This window comes from Impatiens glandulifera, chromosome 9 (assembly GCF_907164915.1).
Source record: "Impatiens glandulifera chromosome 9, dImpGla2.1, whole genome shotgun sequence".
Lineage (NCBI taxonomy): Eukaryota > Viridiplantae > Streptophyta > Magnoliopsida > Ericales > Balsaminaceae > Impatiens > Impatiens glandulifera.
The window spans coordinates 36,110,221-36,135,843 of NC_061870.1; the positions used below are offsets into that span (position 1 = coordinate 36,110,221).

Consider the following 25,623-nt stretch of genomic DNA (forward strand, 5'->3'; position numbering starts at 1 on the left):
TTTGGTTGGGATTAATATACCAAAAACACATACATACTTTTTTCTCTTTTTTATGGGAGTTAATAAATGGTATATTATTTAAAAACCTAAGATTTATTAGTATGAGAAAAAAATAATTAATAATATGTGAAAATTTTGAAATGATAATGATTTTTTTTTAGTAAAATTAATTTGATATATATAAATAAAATAATAATAATAATTTAAAATAGAAAGAGAGTTTTTTAATATTTTGATTAATGAATTTAATGATATAATTGATAAAAGTGAAATAAAATTATATTAAATTTGTTTTGAATTATTTCAATAATTTTAACCAAACTAGAATAAATAAAAAGTTATTAGATGAATGAAGTAATGATTAAGTTTTATGTAAAAATTCTTATAAAAACTCAAGATGCAACATTGCAGCTTCTTGTACTCATCTATACTGCTATTACCTATACCTAGTTAACTTTTATCACTTGTTATTATAATTTTTTTACTTTATTTGAAGAAGCTACTAAAACTTAAAAACTTTAATCATTCACGGGTAGGGATAGCTATTATTGTTTATTATTATTATTATTATTATTATTAAAATTATTATTACAACAACCTTGATCACATGCATTGTCACTCTCTTCATTTGGACCATACAAGCTGCCGCCCCTGAGAGATGAATTGATTCTTTTTGATTTACAGATAGACCAATTGATTTTGACACAAAGATAGATAGCTGACGCGGATATACAGCATCATGATATAGATAGATAGATAATAGATAATAGATTGAGAATCTCATTTTATTTATTTATTTATTTTTTATTTATTTGGACACATGCTCACTTCCCCCACTTCCTATAATAAATAATATCTTCCTTCCATTTGCCTTCTAATTCTGTTTTCATCAATCAATATGACTACAAATTTCGAACAATCAATTCTCCGACCGGTTGATCTCGATACTATGTCTACGCCGCCACGGATCCGCCGGCTAGAGCAAGGTGGTGCATCATCCATGGAATGCCCTCGATGTGGGTCCATTAACACTAAATTCTGTTACTACAATAACTACAACAAGACTCAGCCTCGTCATTTCTGCAAAGCTTGTAAGAGGCATTGGACTAAAGGTGGTACTCTCAGAAACGTACCCACAGGAGGATCAAGACCCACCCGCAAAACTAAGAGGCAGCAGAAGAAGTCCAAGGCCACCGCCGCCGCCGCTGCCCCTGCCGCCACCAATATCATAACCCAAATTCCTGATAATCCTCTGCCACCTCTTTCTGAATTTCCCAACCAGTCATCATCATTGTTAGATCATTTCGGAAGTCTAATGGATGCTAATGGCCTTTTCGAGTTATGCCAACAACAATTCAGCTTCTCAAATAATAACCCATCTAATTTTGATCAATCTTCATCAGATACTTATAACTATGCAGCAGAAAAGATTAGTACTGGTTCGGTGGTGGAGGAATATTCAAACATGTCTCACCCATGGCCAAATTGCTGGAATTTGGAAGACATAGATACTTTGGTTTCTTCTCATGAGCTTAATATTCCTAATTGGGATGATGAACCCCCATTGCTATAATCATTCCTTTAATTAATCTCATGGGTGGGTTGTTTGAGAGTATTCCATTTTTCTTAATTACTTATATAAAAGATAGGAGATGAAGTTGTTGAATTTGATCTCTTATTTTCATGTATAACTAGCCTGATGATGATGAGTTAAATATTTAGTGATGATGGGCACAGCTTGAGCATTGATGTTTTACTTGTTGTACAGACAGATCTCTTAATTTCTACAGTGAATTATGTACTATTATTGTTTGGTGATATTCTTGTAATTGATGGAGGGAATATATGTGAAGTGGTTGGGATTATACAATCTGATGATGCTATGTCTGTGTGTACACCTGGAATGGAATTGGAATAACAATAAATAAATGATCCAGTGGGGTTCTTCCAAATTCTTTCAGGCCTACTAAATATAATCAAGTTTCATTCATTATCTTTATTTTAACTAATATTATTAAAAGTTATTTTTAATATCAAGTAAGTTCTTTTAATCATTTTTAATAAAAAAAAAAATAGTGGGAGGAAACACACCACACTAATAAACAATTGAACCAAGACAACTTGAATTCATGATAGACTCGTGGGAGGAAACATACTTTATTCTTATTTTTATAAAGTTAGAACATTAACCTTTACCAATATTCCCGATCAAAATTGTTGTACCTTTTAAGGAAATGACAGATATTACTTATGTTAATGATAATATTCCAATGGTAGGTGTAAAAATTAATAATAAACCAAGGTTGGCCTGATCTGATTGGTTATATTGAGCCAATGAAATTCAGTATTTTTAATGGATACAGATATATCACTTTCTTCTTCTGTAATGATTGTTGTGATTTTCCATTTGAATTAGTTCAAGATTTAATGTAGGAGTTTCTAATACAATAATAAACATAAATGAGAAATAGGTTTAAATGAAAGACAGCATGAGACATGTGAAAGACCTAAACCATTATTATTTTCCAGATAAAATTTATCAATTATATTGCCTTGAAGCCCTGGACTGTTTGATTAGATAAATTCAATTCATGATAGTAGATGGGAATAGTAAATCAAAACAGGTTAAAGAGCTCTGAAACACCATAAATAATAGAGAGAAACGTGAAAAATAAAAAAATGGAGGAATAGCACACTAGTTAGTAGTATACAATGATGCATAAAAAAAAAGACCATAACACAGATTGTTGAATTTCAGGAGCCAAGTCCTGAAGTGAAAATGGATGATGACAAGTAGATGAAGAAATCTGTGTACTATCAAAATTGACTGAATCTCCAAACATCTTACACAGATTAAGATATCTGCTGCTATGAACCGCAAACCAACATAAACAGGATGAAAAAGGGGGGATACTTGAACTACATCTCTTCTAAACCACGCATGAATGAATGGTTGGTGCTGCCGCAGCACCAATCTAATAAATTTTCTTTAATTACACCACCTCAGGGATGTCTTCTTCTTCTTCATTTAGGAAATGAAAGATTAATATAAAGACAATATATTAGTAGAAGAGCTGCATCATTTTCTTCTTTCTAGTCACCTAAAAGGGTTCAATTGAACCACTTTTGAGTCTCTCCATCCTCGCCTGCAAACCAGAGAGAGCTTTTTCATCCATGGGGAGAACCCCTCCTCCTCCACCATGATGGCCTTGTACAGGAATAATATTCTCACCAATTATGTGATTTGTGGAAGCAGTAGCAGCAATACTATTAAATCCTTGGCTCATATTCGCAGACATGCTCATCAATGGCCTGCCACTTGGTTCATAATGATTCCCACCACCACCGCCACCTGATGCTAATTGCATGCTCTTCATTCTTTCTCTGATTGCATCTAATGTTCCACTGCTGACTGTGCATGTTCACATTGAATTCACAATTCTCAGTAAGAAAGAAATACATATATACACATAATGGGAGACCAGAAAATAAAATATCCAACTTACTTCCAGATTGAATCCTATCAGTATTGGCAGCAGTCCTGTCATCTTCAATGTAAGAGGGGGGTAAACTAAAACTGGTAGGTTCAGCAACTTTATTGTTCTGAGATTTTGCATCCATTAGTGGATTTGTATTATTTACAGGCGACAAATGACCAAACTTGGGGGAAGTAAGGTTCATGGCTGATGGGGGAGGTGTGGACAGAGGTACACTTGAAGGTGTCCTTCCAGCTGCTGCATTCTTTTCCATCTGTATAAACCAACATCAAATGTTCAAATGAAGTAGATCTTGTTTCAACATCTAATCTAACACATCAATGGAATCAAATAGAAAAATGAATAACTATTCAATGGCACCTTACCTGGGTTAAGCCGTCTCTAATGTATGTTCGAAAAGCCTCACTAGCATTCTGAAGCTGGGAAAATATATCAACCTATAATAAAAAACAACAAAACTCAATAAGCCATCAATGAGTAATGAAGCAAAATGCTTTAGCACTACACTATGTATGGAGCCAGCAATGACCGTTATTACCTTCGGATATAATTGAGTAATGCGGTAAAGCTCGTACAGACCAATGGTGCAGGTTTGTTTATCTCCAATCTTCTTGAAAATAGCAGCTAGTTCTTGCTGAATACAGTAGATAACAAGAATTATACAAAGAAAACTCGAATGTAAAATGGTCTACGGCACAAGAGAGCTAAGTACTGATCAACAAAACACAGAAGTTGGATGAGATCAAACTTGCACGTTACCTTCAATTGAGAATCTGCAGAGTTAGTTGTTGGAGATGGATTATTGGCAGCTGAATCACCCCAGTGAGCTTGGCCAACAGTCCCAGATGGGGTCAACATTCTGGCTGCAGCCAATGTCTGAAGAGGACATTAAAGAAGTTAAAAATATAGAAATGATAAATGGTAGAAGAAAGAAAGAAATATATTTAACATAATAGGAAACTAGTATTTAGCCACAATCAAGCTCTCAATGGAATCACCACAGATAAAATTTCTTTTGGATCATGATCCCAACTATAGTGTGATTTTTCCTAGCTTCATTTAATATATCGATATGATCATTGTTATTTTTGCCAAAACAAAACAAATGTAGAACTTTTCGGATCTTCATCGACATGATTTCTTTTTATAACAAAACAACCCATAAACAAACTAAAAATGAAACACCTTTGAAAGTAAAGTTGTACCTGCAGGTTGAGGTCAATGTAGGCAAGAATTATTGGTTGGGGTTCCATGTCAATTGGCACCATGGAAAGATGACCCTTGATTGCTGTCCCACGAAGCTTTACGAGCTCATGCAGAACCGTCTTCACCATTCGTAGTGGCTTGTCATCTGCCCCAGCTCTTTCAGAAAACAATTACCAAGGGAGTATCAGTAACTAATACAAGCGGGAGAGTTCAAAAATTCAGTAACTAGTTTATGTTCAGACACATTTTATTATAAACAAATTATTAATCTACCTTCTTCGGATTTCTTCCATTCCCAGTTCTTGCAAATACACATGTATGCTCTGAAGGATTCGATCAAGGTCAACATCATATATTGTGATTTGAAGAACCTGTACCAACAGGAAATGAATCAATTTAACCAGCATCATATGATCAGTCTTTAGGTTGCTATCATTCCTCAAATATTTGTCAAACTATAAAAATGTGGAAACAACATCCTAATTAGTACTTTAACAATTGGAGGGATAATAATGAAGTCTGCTCTTGCTTGCTATTGATTCCTTGAATTGTTCTAATCCTTCACTGTGATTATACTTTAGTTTTATCTCCTTATCCAATTACCATTGGTGATGTTGACCTTTTTCAGATGCCAACAAAAAGGTTCAAATAAGGAACCGTTTCAGTTCAATTAAAGCCCATCACGACGTAATGTACAACTAAGATCAAATAATGTCCAGCAAAAAGTTGAATTATCAGCATCCCTTACGCAGACCTCACTAAACCAACTCAAAATACAGTCAGGTAGGGACACTTATGCAAAATATATTTTCTTCAGAAATACCCAAGTGTCCAATGGACTCCACCATATACACAACACAATGGTGTAGCAGAAAGAAGGAATCTGGCCATTATGCATTACATAACCTAGCTTTATTATTTTCCCAAAACGTTAAAAGATTATGGTGTCCAAATTTGGGAATTCAGATCCACTGTAAGACACGCAAGGCAGTCTCATATAACATTATGGTATATTGTTTATTTGATTTTAATTTGAAATAAGATTGCAAGTAACACCTTCATAATGTCATCACTGAACATTAACTTTAGTTGTAATATTGAACGTAATTTGAAGAACAGAGTGATGAAGCATATTAGGCTTCAATGAAGAAAACTAACCTTTGTAAGTTTGATAAGACATTTAACAACTAAATCAGAAAACTTCTGATTTCTTGTTGCAAATGCCTCATTTGAAGCTGGTGATGGCCACCTTGATGGGTCCAATGGGCATAACAACTTAATAAGCACAACAAAAGATGATGTTCGCTCAGCATTGTCCTGTTTTGACAATATTGTTAAATCAAAGGTGAAATACCCGTCACTAAAACAACACTAATGATGCTCCAAGAGAAACTAACCAGGATTTTAAGCATCAACACATTCAATGCTTTGAGCAGCTGGCTGCCATCATCCATTCGAGATACCCTTTCATCTAATAGCCAAAGTAGGAGTTCTGTGATGAGACTATCAAGAGTGCGTTCTCTGACGGCATGCGCAAGTCGTTTATTTTGGAATGTCTACAGCAGATTAAAATATATAAAGAATTAGATTGTCACATTACTGTGTTTAAAAAACTTGGAAATAGCTCACAAGCTTTCTTATTCCAAATATATATATATATATTGGAAATAGCTAACTGCATGGAATCATATAAATCTATAATATCTTTAAGAGATAACACTGCATTACCTGCATTAATGTATTCAAAACATATTTACAGGACCTTGAAGAGGCACCTGATAGACTGAAATCAAAAGTTTTGGCAACCTACAAAAAGAATGAAAATAGCCATTAGACAATGTACACAAATTGCAAGTATGAGATTTATAGATGGTACAGTAGATGAAATCGTGTATTTTCTTTTTGACCAACAACTAATACCTTGTCTGCTAAGCAAGCAACAAGCCTGTCTGCATCTTTTATGATAGCATCCATTGCACTGCCTTCAGGACCACTAGTGGCTTGTGCCAATTCATGGCAGACAACTTTCATTCCCTCGACAGACTGTGGAATCATACAAAACAAGTACAGAATTAAGGATGCAACTACTAAAACCATCAATGGTCAATAATTCATTAAGTGAAAATTCACCAATTTACTATAAAATAAAGTAACTTGCAATCACACAATAAAAAAAAATATTAATGTTAAAGTCATGATATTCAAATAGAACCTGCTCTGGGGAGCCACTTTCGATGATTTCAAGAGCTTCGTTCCAATCAATTGGACCTGCTAAGCCTGCAATTCCTCGAGGAATCGAAAACCTATCCATTTGTAACTCGTGATGATCATATGCTTCCCTAAGTCCAAAAAAGGGATTAACACAACGAATAAGAAAATTCAAGAATAACAACATGCCGAATGGATAAAAAAAATCAAAGGCCCTTGGGTTCTTGTTTAGGAGTAATTAAAGAAAATGATAGTACCTCGCAAAGATTGGAGCAGATACTGGCCTTGAAACTTCACCACTTTGCTCAGTGGCTTCAGACCTTCAGAAAATTAACATTATGATTACAAAATGAGTTTATGCACATAAAATAGCCACAAGAAATAGACAGCAATAAATTAAACAAGTATGGAGGATAGAATTGTATGAACAACACAACCTACAAGGATTTAATTTACAAGACTGCATTATAGCAATGCAGTTAAAATTATGCTAGTCCAACAGAAATAGAAATTCTCAAAGTTTTGGCAGGATACAGACCCATTCTCCCGAACAGAACGCCTCATTGAAGCCCTAGCATCCCCAGGTCGTCCCTCCCTCCTTTTGTCCATCTCACGTGCCTGAAAAAATTACCAATTAGTGTTACTAATAAATATATTAACAAACATACTAAAACCAGCACATATATATGTCATCCTAACTGATAACCAGGAAGAAATCATACTAAATAAGACCAATAAGAACTTCCATTCATCTCATACCCAAACAATTACCACCCCCCTATGGTTAGTAAATTGTTCCTAGATATAGTCAAAAGAAGAAGAAAAAAATGTCTTCTGACCTTCCACTTGAACTTTTCATCTATCATGCTCCTTTGAGCATCAGTCAACTTTCCAACATACTTCCATATGTCATCACCTACAGAAAAGTAAATAGTAGGAAAATTTAAACACACGGGAATACTTACAATGAGACCCCAAAATATACCTTACAAACAATCTATAATTATTTTCTGGGAATATATAATGAATACCTAAATAGAAAAAGCTATTCCATCTTAAGGCACTTCTTCACTCAAAAAGATAAAGTTCATCGATCAATAAAAAATTCACAACTTACCAAGAATCTTATAACCAGTGGCCAATGAATTGAGAGCAGCTTTCCGAGTTTCACCGTCCCGTTCAGATGTTAAACTAGCAACAATTTGCAATGATTTCAGCTGTCCTGCAATCTGCATGAGAGTAATCAGTATATGAATCAAATTCTTATGAGAATTGAGTTACAAAGGTAGTTCCTTGTTTACCTCAGCTACATGGTTATCAATTAAAAATCCAACAAGATCAGCAGATTCTATCCGGGTTCTGTTGCTTCTGGAACGCAAGCCTTCCAAAATATAAGGAAAGGTTTTAGCTGCTGAATATGTATGAACTATTTGTTTGATCAGTTCCCTCATTTTTTCTCGTACTTTCTCGATATTGTGCCCTGACTGTAATATGAGCAAAAAGTCCCCAAGATCAGAAGGCTATCGATGTTATTAAATTTCAACAAATAAGATAACTGCTAACAAATGAAGACTCATTTAGCTCAGTGATAGAGCGCAAGGTCATGGGCTAGAGTCTTCATACTCACCCGGACCATTTTCAAAAAAGAGATAACTGCCTAAGAAAAAATAGGATAATCATTTCCGATATAACTACTTCATAACACTGAAGTAATCTTAAATTTTATGGAACACAACCTACATTGTTAATTTTTTTTCCTAAGATAATCTTAAACCTCATCTCATTGACTACAAAGAAAAGTACTTTTTTTAAGCAGCCTACTTTTGTGAGACTTATTTAGTAATATAGCTTTTCAAAATGTTCCTATTCATTTGAGCACCCTACGGCATAATTTGTGAGGAAAATATGGAGCAAAGTCAGCAAATCCCAACAGAAAGATTATTTCAGCTGCAAATAATAGGATTGCAGATTTGGAGGAAATTGAAAGATTCTATCTTTATTTAATTTGATTGTATTTGTTACCAAATTCGTAAAGGAAAGGTGTATATAATGAGTAACTCCAATGTACAAATCATTCATTCAAACTATATAATACAGAAGAAAAAACTGTTTTTTTCTCAGATTTCTTCTTAACCTTGGCCATTTCTTCAATTTGTTACGTTGTGATATGCATTGTATTTATAAAAATAGTCACAATTCTGGACTTTAATAATTTTTCACAATACATTACAATAGACACATCTTTGACTGCATGCAAAGTTGATAATAGTGCAACAAAGATGAAGTACAGTATCACAATATATATTCATACTAATTTAATTGGTTCAAGGCTAATAACTAAATAATCATGTAAACTCTTGACTGATCTCAAAAGAAGCTTTGGAATCATACTAAAGCATTAAATTGTCTAAACCTCGCAACATTCCATCGCTAGATCCACAAGAATTGTTCATCCGCATGACCCAACAACATAACAGAAGGTTGAGGTAGGGTAAGATTTGAGGCACCCATTAATGCCAAATAGGCTCAATATAATTAACAACTCAAACCTTGGAAAGCCTACATTGTACCTTTTAAAATATAAACAGCAACATTCATAACCCAAACTTACTCCCCAAAAAGAAACTCCTACCAAATAGGCTCACTATCATGAGCATAAAACCCTTAAAATACATAGAAAGATATAGCATATTATACAAATTATATGTTTGTTTTGTAGGTAATATACCTTCTCAATCAAGCAAGGAAGAAAAATGGAAGCCTCTGATTCTGTCATTACGTAACCCTCACTCTTCAATGCGTCAAAAAGATCAGGAAGAAATTCCAGCACCTTTTCCAATCAATTTAAAAATATTATCATTAATCTAGAAAGAGAATTGAAGCAACCCCCATCCTCCCACTAGTAGTGATCCACAATTATCATACCTTTAATAAGCATGATGTGTTAGATTCACAAAATCGAAGAACAAACCATTTGAGAAGTACATCAAGAACTTCAATTACATCCTTAACAATTGATGGAAGAGCCTGTAAAGGAAATAAAGCAAAAATAAATTATCACTTTCACTAAAGCCATGAAATCATGCTTCAGTAGACAAATGTGTAAGAAATGATAACAGAACCTTGTGCAACAACTCAATCCCATCAACTTGCTTCTTGAAATCAGTGCTAAGAAGCCTCCTGTGCAAATCCTCTCTAAAATACTTCATAAAGTCGTTCTGTGGAAAAGAGGTAATGAACAATCAGAGACGCCAAAGGGAAAAAAATAGGGAACTATCCTCACAACCACTAGTAATGCATACTTCTAAATCTTGAATCTGTTCAAGTCGTAGCTCTTCAAACTTAAATCTTCTTACCACCAGCCTTTCCCTCTCATCCTGCACAAGTGTTTAACAAAGTTACAGTTGGGCACTATACACAACTAACAAGTCTTTGGAACTCATTATACATGCATTATACCTTATTTGAATCTTTTACATTAAACAAAGCCTGAGATTGTAGGGTGATATCTTGCATGGACATAATTGATTCTGGCCTTGAAGCCCTTGTGGGATTTGCTCTCTACATAGCAATCAAAAATTTCAGAATTTTTCTTGATTGTCAACGCCTTACAAACACACACACAAAAATATAATATGCGTAAAAGAATCCCAAAACATAGTAACTAGAGAGATAAACATACTGCTGATGTTGCTCCTCTAGCTCCATGCTTCGGTAGACGATCTACATGACCATTTGAACTTGATTTTCCAACCTTCGTGCCAGCTTTTGAACCTGGAGCCAAAGCCATTGATACTGGCTTTGCTGCAGACTCAAAGCTTTCTGCAAACAAACAAAATTACATGACAAAGAGCTAAACGGAGATCCTCAAATTCTCAAAAATAAACCATGTGATATACCATGAAATGAACCATGCAGATTCACCCGCTCAAGTATAATGTTAAGAGCAGGTCCTTGAATATCTCTTACGGCTTTTGTCACCTGTGCAAATATAAAGATAAGAAGAAGCCAGGTCACTACCCAAGAGAAAACAACAAACTGAAGACAAAATCATTTTTATAATAATACATACAGCATCTTGACTACAAGTTCTTAAAATTTCACCAAGGCATGCATCAGCAGCTTTGCGAACATCAGCAGATTTGTCCTAAATGCACAATTAAGTTAGTGAACTGTGGGAATATTTCACATTTATCTTCTTTGACAGGTCAAAACCTTAAAGAATAAATACCATCATAGCAGAAGCAGCTGGTTTTAACAAGTATACAGCATCAGAAAAGTCGTTTACTCCATTAAGTTGCTTCGACACCCAGTCAAATAGATCTTTACGGCCTTCTGCACCAAGTTTGTTTTCAGTTAAAGCTGCAGCAACATAAGGAACCTGCAAACAAAGAAAATTTATTTGAGAACGAAAAGTTCATTACTTTTGTAGAAGATAAATTAATAGAAAATGGCAAAGACCATCTTATCTAGGTGGACAGCAGCAAGCCAGCAGTCTAATGTAGAAAGTGCGGATTCTCTCATATGCTTCTTATTGTCACCAAGGCATTTAAGGATATCAGATAGAATTCCCTGCAAAAAAATATTTAATTGGAAAACTAGAAGACAGCATTAAAGTAGATATATCACCATTTACAGTCAATGGACTAAACCTTGCTAGCCTTTTCAACTGCAGGACCCATTGCAGAAGCAACACCCCCAATCGTAGACAGTGTAGCCATAACCAAGTTCTTGTTGCTGTCATTCAATCGACCTCTAAGAGCCCCAAACAGTTCCCCTATAATCATCAATGAATAAAATATGAAACAGAAAGTTAACAAGAAAATGGATAGGAGTAAACAAAAAACTTTTACATACCAGTCCCAGTTGGTTGAATTCGTTTATTGGCCTCTTCTAGTATCTTATTCACTGCTTCAATAGATTCCAGACGAATCTGATATGCACAGAAAGAAATCAAGATAATTCACATAAAAAAAGTATGACTATGAGATGGCATACAACCACACCTTCCAATCAGAACTTTCCAAGCCCTTCAGAACCATAGGTGTAATTTTTCCACTAATATCTTCACGTGGCAAACTGTCTAGACCACCACCGGAAGCCGGAGTAGATTCCAAGGCCTTCACATTTTTCTTTGGAATAGCCGATGCACCCTGCAGGATATGACGGTGTAAGAAATAACAATATCAAAACTACTTTCTGGTGAGAAGCAAAAGAAGCAAACTTGAATAAAGGGCACACCTCAAATGGATTTTTGTCATACTCTGTATCCAGAACACTTAGTAAAGCAGGTTTAACATCAGAGAGAAACGCCTTAATATCTGCAAAAGACGTCAAACTTAACATTGTGCAAACAATTAAAGAACTGTCAAAGTTTAATAAACTGATGCAACTTACCTGGACCTACAAACTTGTGCAAGACTCCAATAAGCTTTATAGTGGCATTTCTAATTGCAGCATTACTTGATTGTAGACCTATGTCTTTGCAGAAATCAATTAAATCCTATGGAATAAGAGACTCAAATTAATCATCACTAAAAGAAAAGGGGATCTTTTGGGGTGTAGGAAAATTTTACGATAACAGTAAAATCTATTATAAATATCTCAAGGAAAGAAAATGTAAATATAAATAGAAGAACCTTAAGCTTCAAATGGGAAACACCAAAGTCTTCAACAGCTGAAGTCATCCACAGTATACCCTCACTAAGAACCTTAGGATTCTTGTGTTCCTTCGTGATTTTATAAAGCTACAGAGGAAAAAGGATAGATAAATGCATAGATGTTGTTACTAAAAGAGGTTAAGGCAAAATAGAAGGGTCTCATTCAGACAGCGGAACCCAAACCAACAACGGAACCCATTTCGCCCACGTAAAGTAGTGCTTTCAGGTCATGCTCAATTATATGATGAAGGATATTTAAGGAAACGACGAGATAATTCATGACACCATTTTTCGAGTTTAGATCTTAGAACATATCCTATAATAATTTGTTACTCAAACAAAATTAGTCCACTGTTGGGTTTTTGTAATGTAAATTTTTCCTATTGTCTTATATGCTGTACAAAAAAATTCACAATCCAAGAATGATCCTAGATCTGCATAGGGTCACTGACATTCAGCTTATGTAAATTGATTGGTAAGACAGAAACTAGATGACAGCAATTGCATGAAGAACAATTAGATATTGTTAAATTAAAAATCAATTATCTTAGAACATATGCATATATATTTCAAGTTACAGCATAATGAAGCTTACTCTCTCAAAAACGAATCCTGGTCCAACAGCTTCAGAAAAAACAGTGAGGCACTTCATAGCATGAGTTCTAGTCTTGATGTCAGCAACTCGTTCACTTATACCTGTCAACCAAAAAATAAACCCAACATATAAGAATATTTAATCAATCAGTACAGTAAGAGAAGAAAAATAAATCAAAATAAAAGTTATATATAAGAAAAAAAGGAATGCAAGAAGCGTTCAAACATTACAAAGTTATATCTATACATATATATATATAACTTTTCGAAATAAAAGTTATATATATGTATATATATTTGACCACTGATTAAATACGGCAAACAACCTTGCTATATTACCCCAATATCTCCTTCATAAATGACAAATCAGTAGCATTTTTTTATGATGACCACACACATACATACCATGAATGCAAAGAACAACACATTTTTTTGGAAACTTTGAAGCTGTAGAAGCTATGTGGGTAATAACTTCAATGACTTGTTGCTGGACCTGGAAACATTTCAGTATAATAGAACAGCTTAGATAACAGAAACAATGACATAACCCACAGTTCAACCGTATAACAAGACAAATAATACCTGAACATTTTTCTCAGTCCATCCAGGAACAGCACAAAGTAGACGAACTAGAATCTCCACCAATTGGTCAATTTCTTGTATCCCTTCAACCTGTTCTTTCAATGACACAATTGCTGCAGACAGGAAAAGGGGACTGAATAACGAACTGGAATAAACATAAACAATTCTAAATTTGCAATAGACCTTTTTGTTAATACAAGTTGCTAATAATTAAAATATAATATAGCCTCAATGACTGCCAGAACATAATAATTCAGCATTTTAACTGTTCATAGACAAAATATTGGAATAAAATCTATCTAACAAATATTAAAGAGTAGGATTCAAGAAATAACATTATCTATAATGCTTCAGAACACAAGAATAAAGAATGAAATTCTGGAAAGATCACGAGAGATAATGCTTCAAGATGAAAACAGCCCTGTGAAATTAATATGTATCTTTCACTCAAAACAGAAGGTGGTATTTTCAACACCAAACAAAAAGATTAATTACCTTCCAGGCGTTCTTTCCACACAGCACTTTTCAACTGGGAAATGGTATCTGCTTGTATAAAGGAACCGATTCTGCTTTCAATCTCTTCAATACTCATTTCACCAGGCTAAAGATGTTTGGAATCAAATATGAAGAAGTCAATGAATGCTATCTACTTGCTCATAACCATGTAGAAAACGATGATTACCTCCACATCTTCTGGTTCAGCAGGTTTAGATGATTTTGCCTGTCCAGTAGCATCTCCTTTCTTACTTGCAACGGATTTATCAACGGCTCCTTTCTTAATAGTAGTAGGCTGAGGAAGTTGAGTCATTAATAAGCACCAAGAGATAGAATAAAAAATCATGCTTAAGGAAAAAAAGTTAAAAGCTCACAGCAGCCTGGACAGGCTTCTTCCCACTCAACATGCTTGCAGCTGACCTTCTGACAAATGCTCCACTAGAAGCCTGCAAAAGTGTCCGAAGAATTGAAGTTTAGAGTATCTAATAATGATATGGGCCTTAAGAGTGTATAGTCGAGCTGTTGATTCCGGAACTTTGATGAAACCCCACAATAGAGGTCCCTAAGATATTCTTCGATCCCAACAAAAACTTCAAGGTGCACAATGGAGTTATAAGAACACACATTTCAACTTGGTGTTCATGTTTATAAGGCCCCACAAAGATAAGCACATGCTGCATATAGAAGCAAGATAATGAAACACAGTAGAATCCTCTTAAAGATTTAAAATATGCAAGGAAATAAAAGACATCTGCCAGTCTTATTTCACGGAGTCAAAGACTTTCTAGATCGATGCATTACAAATGCATGGAGCATTGATTAAAGAGTTTATCTACACCTATGCAACACATTATTGCAATTTATATTTCTGGAGGAAATTTAACAATTGTATGATGATCAAAAGGGCTCCCTACAGACTGGACAAATATCAAGGCTTGGAGTTTTCAGAAATGCAAGGAAAAGATTTTGGGTTATGAATCATGAAATGTGCATTTACATCTAAGAGGAACTTTAATAATAAAATCAATTTCTATGATCTATGAAATTTGGATGGAATGAAATGCTAGAAATTTCCAAAGGAAAGATGATGTGGACGTTCGGAAAGAAATCACCAAATGTGCATTAACCCAAAGTACTTTCCGAAGAAGTATCCTAATTCTCAAATAAATTGGCCAATTTGCAAAGAGTGGGAACTTAATAGGTGATAGATTGCTTGAAATATCAAGATAAGAGAGAATTTTGATACTTATTAAAAAAATAATAATAATATCTTGTTTTCCAGAATGTGAAACTATGATGTAGAGTTGTGTGAGTTTGTGTTGGCTGTTCCATTTAATAAAAGATTAATCTTTTCCCAACAAAAAACATGGTTTCAATTCAATGGGAAATATAAGAGCTCTAACTGAAATAACATAACACGTTTAACCTACTAGCAACACAAAATTACACTCTCCAAGAAAGTCCCTTACAATTTTCAGTCGTAACCAGCCCAGTTCCATCATCCAGATACTCTCTTTTGCATAAAATTTTCCACATATGTACATTCTTGTATTCAGGATAAATAAATAAATAAATAAAAAAGATGAGAAAATATGCAAAGTCATCATCCGATTTTTTAGCTTCTTTTTTATTGAAAGAGGTCAACTTTTTCATTAGAATAAAAGGAAGCGCAAGAAGTGTGCAAACCCATCTTTTTAGATTCTAATATGTTATAACCACCTCAATCTTTCATCGTGAAACTTCCCTCCAGAAAACATCAATCTCAGAGAATTTCATGATCACTCAAACAACAACAGTTAACAATTATGTAGTCAAAGAGAAAATATCATATAAAAACAAAATAACATAAAACCCACCTCCACAACAGAGACACCTCCAGCTGAAGTCTGCAAAGTAGCTGGATAGCATAACACGAGTTGCAGAAAGAATAAAAGAGATCAGCATATTAGAATAGATAGAGCTGCAAATCTATGAATGCCAAAAAAGAAAAGTAACCTGAGCCTGAACCAACGGCTCCACCAGTAGAAGCCCCAATCATTTCAGAGAGCTTCTTTCTTCTGACATCATCAAGCTTCTCCAAAGGTTTTTCTAAGGGTCTCATTCCAACCAACTACAGAGGATTTTGGTAACAAAAATCGACTTTTGTTATCTATCATATTGCTAAAGAAAATAAATAATGACAGTCTTTTGCCATTAAACCAGCACCATTACCTTTGCAACAGCTGCTAAAGCAGAAAAGGCAGCATCCCTAACTTCAGGTGTTCCATCATTTAGACTCTTCAAGGAAAAACATGAAAACAGATCAAGGACATGCATATACACAATCCATGATTGATAACATGAAGAAGGTTTCAATTGTTGAGGAAGCCCAGACACAGAACATTGGGTAGCAAGATAATGAAATGGTACAAGACAATACCATCTTTAAAAAGTGTGAAGCTTAAAATGCAAATGCAAATTACAGATATAAATTTTGAAAGAAAGGAATAGAAAAACATTCCAAGAGAAAAGTTTTGGAGCTGAAATAACAAGGCTTTATGCTTCATGTGTTTGCTTCTAACCGAAAAGGGGAATTTGTACGGGATGGGAATTTTTTGATAATATTGGCATTTAGCCTTTTTTTTTTCTTCTGTTCTTTTGTTTTTGTTTCTCTTCTCCCTTCAATCTGTAATTATTTAAATGCATCTTGCGTTTTCTTATAAATGAAAAGCTGACCTTTTCAAAACAAAACAAAAAAATTGAAGATATAAATAGACGTCCACTTAAATAATATGTCACTTGGCGTCTCTAAAACTATTTGAGATTAAAGGGATTAATTGATAAGAAAGAATAGTTGGGAACAATTAGTGTCCTGAAAAGCATTATTGTTGAGCCTGAGAAGTTTTATCAAGAATTTAAAATCCAATCTTGAGAATATAAATTGAAGATACACTGTATTCAACAGCGTACATATTGATACTAGTCATTCAACAATATTGACCTCCATACATATTGATATTCTTTAGGGAACTTTGAGACAAAACCTTTAGAAAAATACTAGTCACTTGTCAATCATAAATACTGACCTCCATACATATTGATACGTATTCTTTATGCAATTTGAGTACCACTGCTTTATTGCTCGTTTCAATGCAAAATGTGACCCAATTCAAGGTCAATGAACGAACAAGGGGGACTTTATTTTTCACAGCTACTTTTACATCTGCATTCAATATATGAAAAAAATATATCATATGCAGAAAGAAAATAACTACCCAGTCTCAACAAAACAATAAGTGGAGAAAAATGGACAGCAGAGACAGAACTGGAATTTCATTAGTCGCAAGAAAAAATAAATACAGGAACACGGATAAACAGCTTGGCATCTACAACTGCGATTTCATCTAAAATCAAAATTCACTAGATTTTGGTACACTCAAGCAAAAGAAAACAGTTCATAGGATAACCACGGATCATCTCCATGAACTCAGAAAAACAATTACATATTACTCATGCGCCAAATTTCTTTGGGGGTAGTATACTAGTATACACATTCCTTCTGTCATGTTCACTGTCATTATTACCATATCTTTCATGTTCACCGTCATTATTACTACTCAGATACCATCTAATCATTTGAACCAAGAGAAAATAACGAAACAAGAGAACTCAGAAAAACAAGTACATATTACTCATGCCGTCATGCGTCACATTTCTTTGGGGGTAGTATACACAATCCTTCTTTCATGTTCACTGTCAATATTACCATTCCTTTCATGTTCACCGTCATTTAACTATTCAGATACCAATCTAATCAAACCAAGAGAAAATAACCAAACAAAAGATTTTACAGTCAAACTTGCCTTCAACAATGTCTGCAAGATTCAAGCATCCAGATTTGTGCATGGCTTGTAGTGTCTGGATAAGTGCCTCAGCAAATGTAGGCTTTTTTTCCTTGAGTTTTTCCTGTTCCACAAGGCAAACAATGCATTTATAATTAACACTAGTATTCATGAAACCATGAAATGTAAACCCAACCCTTATTCTGGATGCAATGGTAATACAGGGATGACAATATTCACTACATTGTAGCAACCTATTGCTTCTACATAAATAACTAGCAAAATTGTTATTTTAATACATAAAGTTCCATTTTGCAAGTAAACAATTTTCCAGGGAACAGTCCAGATGAAGTACAACCTTCCTGTAGATTATTTCATCCAAATTTAAAGTATAACATAAATAAATATAGCCTTGGAAACGTGTATGTTATGTATCACATGTCAAACCAATGAATGCAGCATAAGAAAACATAAAAGGAATAGCCAAATGATACTGAAAATACAAGTAATTTCAACATTTCTCCTCCTGTGGCGGCAATGTCATCAGAGGCTTGCCAAAATACAGCCTTTGTTATTATTTTTCTTTTTTCAGGATACACACTCAATATATCACATGCCAGAGAATGACTTGAACGATGAGAAATGTCAATTTGCAGACTTGAGTTAAGATGCAGAAAAAAAACATTGCAATAATACAATAAAAAAGGTGCAATTATATTTTGAAGATGACTTACAAGTAAAACAGGCAATAAAAGACGTGAGTTCCCAGAATAATTTGTACGTAGACCACGGGAAAGATTTCCAATAGCTTGAACAGCTTCAACAGCAACAGCAATGTTCACGTCTGTAACAAGCTGCAAAAAAAAGACCAAGTCAGAAAGGTAAGCAACCAAATCACTGAATCGAAATAGAAACAAACTCAATTTGAAATTAAGCAATCTTGGCCATAGATTAAAGATATTTAAAATAATCTTCTAAGAAACTGATGGCATATCATTGCCAAGCATAGAAACAAACTCAACTATAATATAACAATTCGGTCAATGCTATGAAAATATCTTGAAAGCAAGTGCAGATAGTAAACAGTACACACTGAAAACAACTACCTTTTTAAGAGTCCGAGAAATTTCAGAGAAATCACCGGCAGCAATCTTTTTTGTGGAAGCAAGTTTAGTCAGTTCAGCGACAGCATCTTTCCGCTCCAGCCATTTTGTAGCTTTCTGAAACAATGAAAGGAGCTAATACAACGGGGTCTAATACAAGGAGTTTCTATTGACGCATCTATGACATTTAGTTTAAAGAATCATGTAGGGACAAAGAAAAGGCTAATTAATGATGATTTTCATAGAAACTGACCACTCCATCCCAAAACCCTGACTTCTCCAATGGAGTTAAGATATCAACGGGATCAACAAGCTCATACTCATCAATTTCCTGAGGAGCTGGAAAACAGCATATGTAAATATTAGAACAAAGGATGCATGCCACTGAATTTATTAAAATCAAGTAACCATCATAGAATAGGTGAGAACAACTTGATCATTCATCAAGAAAGGAAACTGTATAGTAATAACATTAATTGTATACCATCTGAGGTGACTTCATCTGACGGACCCGAACCCCCAGTTTCTGGAATAATTTCTTGCTCTGGCTCCTTGTCTTGCTCAGATCTGCTCCAAACATGAATAAGTTATGAGTTGGAAAGCAGGCAGCAGAACTACTTGTTATATGATAATAAGAAATTATGACAGCGTATTTTCAGCAAGGACATACAATAGTGCATATAATCAATTACCCAACCTGAAGCATGTCAAGCTCTCTATTCAGACAATGGAAACTAAGAAGTAAGATCAACTCCCAGATTATATGCCCTACACAGAGGGACTAGTTTGGATTAAATAAAAATTCCATACTACGATATATTATTTTTTTTTTTAATAATTTACATTTTTTTAACATCGTGAAATCACTTCAGATCCAAATCATCCAAACTATGGTATAAAATAAACAACTTACCAGATGATTGAACAAATAAAAGATGGTGTCAGAAATATTTGTTTCTGCTTACTAGTCCAAGGCAGAAAGAATAATAAGAATTGTGAATTGGCGCAAAATGGAGGTTTTTAGAGCAGCCTCAACAAGAACATAACGTTTCATCATTTTCGCAATAAAACCACAATACTGTCAATATCTACTAGAACCAAAATTGTATTTTCTAGCCAAACATTCAACCACATGTATAAGAAATAACTTGATGAAACAATAGGGGATGGACTAATACAAGATAACAAAGATCTTATCTCGAACTATATGAACCAAAGAGATAATGTCAGAGAATGAAAGCTTGCCAAAATTAAACTAGCTTCATCCATCCTCTAGGCATGCAAATAGATATTTGTACAGCTGCACAGTTAAAAAGGAAAGTTACCTTATCTTACGAGAAGGTTTGGCCATCCCAGTGACATTGGCAAGTTCAGCCTCCAGTTCTTTTTTCTAAAGGAAACATAAACATGAGGATACAAAAGAAAGAAAACTCGAGAAATAGAACTAACAAGTCACACAAAATAGACATGATAATCATACCATAGTGTCCCGCATTTTCTCAAACAAAATTGACTTCACTGGCTCCTTTCCAATCCACCGGCAAAGTTCAAGTGTCAACCCTTTAGATGAGGCGCGAACATTTTGATCTTGATGATCAAAGAGCTCAGGAAGCATCTTCAAAATTCTTTTAGGTGGTATAACTTTTGCACCAAACTCACTAATCAATAAATAGACAGAAGTAAGTAGCTTCTCGGTTTAACATACAGAAAGAAAAATAAAAATACTTGTATAAACAACAGAAAGTTTCCAGTTACAAAAATAAAGAAAGAGGCAAACAATATTCCTGTACAGATCACAAATGTACTAACCTTAACGCTTGAAACATGACATCAATTGCTGGAACAACTGCTTTTGCAACTTTGTTTTTTATAGCTTTTTCCATGGCATCCTGCAAAAGATGCAATATAAATAAGTACCACAGCAGAAAAGCTCAAAGTAAACTAAGTTTGAAACAGAATAAGTAAATATTAATAATCATGTTTTAGTAAACCTTCAAATTTAAGCAATAATTTTGGCCCACAAATACTAGCCAACTAAAACATGGTAAGCCACTGAGCAGTCGCAACATAATTCATATCTTTAAGGACAGGTGTGATATATGCTAAGTAAAAAAATGTACATGAGGCCAGTGACAAAGCCTCTAAAAGATCAAGAGACGAAGCAGCCCATCAACCATATCACCAAGAAAAACAACAATGCCCATGTCAAATTTGCAACTAGAGAGCTTCTGAAATTACTGCCCAATATGCCTAGGAAGAAGATAATCTATTCGACCTACTCCCCGTGTTTCCACAGAAGTATGTAACCATAAACTACAGCAATTGATGAGTATAGAAGCAAGTTTCTACTAATCAAACTTTTAAGCAACCAAATGGTTAAAATGTAGAACCTAACAAGTTGCACATACCAGGAATGATTCCACGGCCTCCAACTCTACCCAAAGCATGAAAATCATTTGTGCCTTCTCCACTGTCTTCGGCCTACCTGTGAGACATTTTGTGATAATTGCGTCGCATACTTCTTTAGAGTACCTATAATTCAAATCAACAAAGATCATTCATGAACCATGGAAACATAATCAATGCTATTAACAATAACAACAAACAAAAACTCACCTTCCGGCATCAGCATCGGCTGCTTTCAGAAAACAAATTAAAGCATCGAGAGCCTTCTCCTGAACCGGTGCATTTGCATCCGCAACAGCCTTCTTGAAAAACGGCCCTGGCAATAAAATTTAAAAGTTGAAAATCGACAAGATCAGAAGGCCAAGTTCCATAAGGCATTACACTTAGAACTCGCAGATCGATGAGAGAAATATATGAGAGTGATGAATCCAATTGATTCTGTCAATATGAAAACCCTAACACTTACCGAACTCGCGAAGGCGTGGATCCTTGGGATCCGTGATAGAGTCGCATAAGGCGGCTAGGTCGATGTTCGCATCATTCCGTACCTTCCAATTTTTGTGTGTCAATCGATCCTCCCATGGAAGTTTCTTGGCCTCCTTCAACAACTTATCATCCTCCGACATTTTAACCTATATATTATCCTCCTTTAAACTTACCTTCCTTACCTATACCTGAAGATCTCAAATGCAAAGAGAAGAAATCTCAGGTAGATAAATGTAGATGAAGAAAGCGCCTCTATGTTCTTTGCTGCCGTGCGCCGGCCGGGGAGGGCAGAGAGAGAAAGAAAGAGAGAGAAATTGCCCAAAGACAAAAAAAAAATTACGACGGTAGAGAGAAACGTTTAATTTATCCGTAGCACAATTGAAAAATCCAGAGTAAAAAAATATATATATAAAAAATATAAAATCAGGGGGAGGGTCGCTTGCATTGAGTTGTACGCTTCGGCTCGTTAGCGAAATGACGACAAAATATTCAGCGCGTTAGGATACGCTCTAGTAAAAATTCGAATTTTGTATGTGCGCGTGTAAACAACGTGGATTAAATCGCGTGAAACATCGAGATTGATCTAAGTATTTTGGTTGGGCTATATTGGATGTGGGACCCAGAAAAGGGAGGGATGAGGAGCGGATAGTGGAGAGTGGGAGTAGCTAAATCGGCCCTCTCAATTCAAATTTTTTTGGTTAATGCCAAGTGGTGTGATCTGGTGTAAACAGCTCCACTCTATGAAATGGTGTAAATTATGGAAATCAATCAACTTAGATCGTCTGATAATTTGAATTTGATTGACTTATTCTCTAGATCTCTGTCCAACGTTATTAAATTTGAAATTTTTTAAAAGTTAACCTTTTAGCTAATTTAATTTTAAAATATCTGTTACCTTTTTCAGATAAATGATTTATTTATTGTAATAAAATATATTTAATAAATTATCAAAATAAATCTATTATATTCAAGATTTTGTGCCAAGTGAAAATATATTCTTTTTTTTTTTAATAAATAAAAGTTATTTAATTTTGTTGGTTAAGTATTTTAATATTATTATTAAGGTCGCAGATTTAAACCTATTTAAAATATAAAAAAAAAATTAAATTTCAAGGCCCGGAGAAGTGCTTAGCTAACCTCACACCATACTAATTGTACTTTATAAAAAATTATATAACCACTTAATAATTTGTAAAAATTGTCTTTATTGTCAACTTTGTGTATTGATTTGATAAATGTGATATTTGGTTAAATTTATAAATATATTTTTTAATGAAAAAAATCAATTTATGAGTTAAAAATATAAAAACAATAAGAAAATATAAACTATGAACATCAAACATCAATGTTTCCAAATTAGTTGAAGAAAAAGATAAACAACATAAATGATAGTAAGTAATAAGTTGTCCTGGCATATTGAAATAATTTGTGAACAGACTCATCAACTTCAAAAAATGAGAAATGGATACCATTTACTGATGAATGTGAATTAAAGACAAAAATAAAATGGTTTCATATACAGTAAAGATAGTGAAATTACATAAAGAGGATTTGAAGATATTAATCATGTTTGAAAATGGATCACGGGTCTGGGAATGGACAAAAACACAAAATTAATTTGTTTTAAAATTTTATTTTTTTAAAATATATTATTGAGTTATTAATTTATATAAAACAGTGTTTTGAAATATATTTTAATTATGTATATATATTAACAAATTTAAAAAAAATTTAATCGTTCAAACTCAGTTTCATTTTAAGTGTTTTCAAACTCATTATTAAGACATCATAAGAGTGTGTCTAATTTAGTAATGAAGAATTTTGTAAGAATTATTATACTCATATGATTTATAAATAATAATTGCGAGGATTTACGATAAAGTTTGAAAACGCATATAAAATATTAAAATAATAGAATGAATTTCAATTTATGAGTTAAAAATAAAAAAGAAATAAGAAAATATAGACTATGAAATTAATCATATAGCAATGTTTTCCAAATGGGTAAAAGTAAAAATAAACATAATAAATGAAAGTAATAATAAGTTATCCTGACATTGAAATAATTTGTGAATAGACTCATTAACTTCAAAAGCATGAGAAATGGATACTATTCACGGATGAATGTGAATTAAAGACCAAAAAAAAAATTAAAAAATGGGTTTCATACACAATAGAGATAAGTGAAATTATATAAGAGACTCGTTTGATGAAGGGGGGTTTTGGGATAAAATTCAGTATATATTTTATCAATCATCAAATCAAATAATTTTATCATTTAAATATCAAAATTACCCTCTAATTTTATCTTCTCTCTTTAAACCATCATTCTCTCACCTACACCATATCTTCTAAAGTTTAAGGGCAAATTAGTCTTTAAATTTTAAAAACCATTTTTTTTTTACTTTTTATTAAACAAGGGTTTTTTAATAAATAAAATCCAAAAAAACCCCTCCTCAAACAAGGCCAAGGTGGAATTGAAGATATTAATCATGTTCGGAGACGTCTAACCTATTTACTGAAGATCTGGATTGAATAAAAAAAATTTATTGAGTTATTGATTTAGATAAAATATTATTTTAAAATACATTAACAAATTTAATAATATTTATTCATTTAAAATCAATTTCATTATAAGTTTTTTTCGAACCAACTAATTACATTAAACATCATAAGAATATGATGTATGTAACGAACAATTTTAGAACTTAGAAGAATCATTATGCTGACATGATTATAAATAATAATTGCAAGAATTTACGAGAAAGTTTGAAAAATCGCGTGTTTTACTTAAGATAGTTGAATTTCTATATAATTAATTTGTAGATCTAAACTCTTTTATTAAATTTAAGAGAAACCCAAAATTAAATCGATTTTCAAGATTAATGGATTTTTCAAGATTAACTTAGAAATAATTAAATATATCCATCAAAAACACATTAATGTTATGTTCTATTAGGATGTAGTGGGGCAAGAATTATATATATATATATATACTTTTTTAGTTATTTTCTTTAACCCGAATTTATTTGTTTTAAATTTTTTGTGTACTTTGTTGAATTTCATATAAAAATTGGTTATTGTTTAATATATATTAAAGAAAAATATTTAACGGAGAGAACGAGAGAGGAAATAACTTGGGCTCAATCTGATTTAATTGGTAGAAAAAAAAATAAAAACTTGTCTCACTTATTTATTTTCTTACATTTTCAGGACCGGCCTAGGTAAACCAGGGCAGTCCACTCCTCAAGACAGTCCATTTATTAAAATAAAAAAGATATTTTTAATATTTTTTTTAACATAAATAAATCCAGTACAGTGATTTAGGATGTGAAAAGAAAATTTATTTAGTTATGCAAAAAAAATATCATTCATTTTAGATGTAAAAATTGACTTTTTTTTTTTTTTTTTTTAGGCAGCCATATGGGTAGGAAGGAAAAAAATTAAAAATATTACATTTTGGGTCTAGAAATGTCTTGAAAAGTCCCAAAATGTCTCGAAATGTTCTGAAATACCACATTTGGAAAAATAATATATTATTTTCAAATTCTTAGTCTTACTTTCT

General features: G+C 33.4%; 2 protein-coding genes across 2 annotated transcripts; one reads left to right on the forward strand and one right to left on the reverse strand.

Annotated features, from left to right (window-relative positions):
• The first annotated feature begins 949 nt into the window (after positions 1-949).
• LOC124916364 (dof zinc finger protein DOF1.4-like) lies at positions 950-1,573 on the forward strand. Its single transcript, XM_047457081.1, has one exon. It carries the CDS (start codon positions 950-952, stop codon positions 1,571-1,573), a length of 624 nt encoding a protein of 207 aa, XP_047313037.1.
• Positions 1,574-2,650: 1,077 nt separating this feature from the next.
• LOC124914068 (protein MOR1) lies at positions 2,651-22,386 on the reverse strand. The gene is made up of 54 exons (XM_047454542.1): positions 22,039-22,386; positions 21,783-21,888; positions 21,575-21,698; positions 20,976-21,055; positions 20,647-20,824; positions 20,492-20,556; positions 19,651-19,733; positions 19,420-19,505; positions 19,170-19,283; positions 18,798-18,917; positions 18,085-18,187; positions 17,308-17,444; positions 16,454-16,519; positions 16,238-16,352; positions 16,099-16,139; positions 14,617-14,688; positions 14,430-14,537; positions 14,243-14,348; positions 13,748-13,860; positions 13,571-13,658; positions 13,167-13,267; positions 12,551-12,658; positions 12,309-12,414; positions 12,153-12,232; positions 11,918-12,064; positions 11,769-11,844; positions 11,564-11,688; positions 11,373-11,483; positions 11,143-11,292; positions 10,984-11,058; positions 10,811-10,892; positions 10,594-10,733; positions 10,371-10,472; positions 10,214-10,288; positions 10,034-10,129; positions 9,837-9,938; positions 9,640-9,741; positions 8,213-8,395; positions 8,029-8,140; positions 7,751-7,827; positions 7,450-7,529; positions 7,169-7,231; positions 6,916-7,042; positions 6,624-6,746; positions 6,432-6,509; positions 6,101-6,259; positions 5,862-6,020; positions 4,977-5,074; positions 4,703-4,859; positions 4,257-4,373; positions 4,036-4,131; positions 3,863-3,934; positions 3,507-3,750; positions 2,651-3,412 (listed from the first exon to the last, which is right to left on the reverse strand). The coding sequence occupies exons 1-54, from the start codon at positions 22,196-22,198 to the stop codon at positions 3,102-3,104; spliced, it is 6,099 nt and encodes a 2,032-aa protein (XP_047310498.1). The 5' UTR covers positions 22,199-22,386; the 3' UTR covers positions 2,651-3,101.
• Between the last annotated feature and the right edge of the window lie 3,237 nt (positions 22,387-25,623).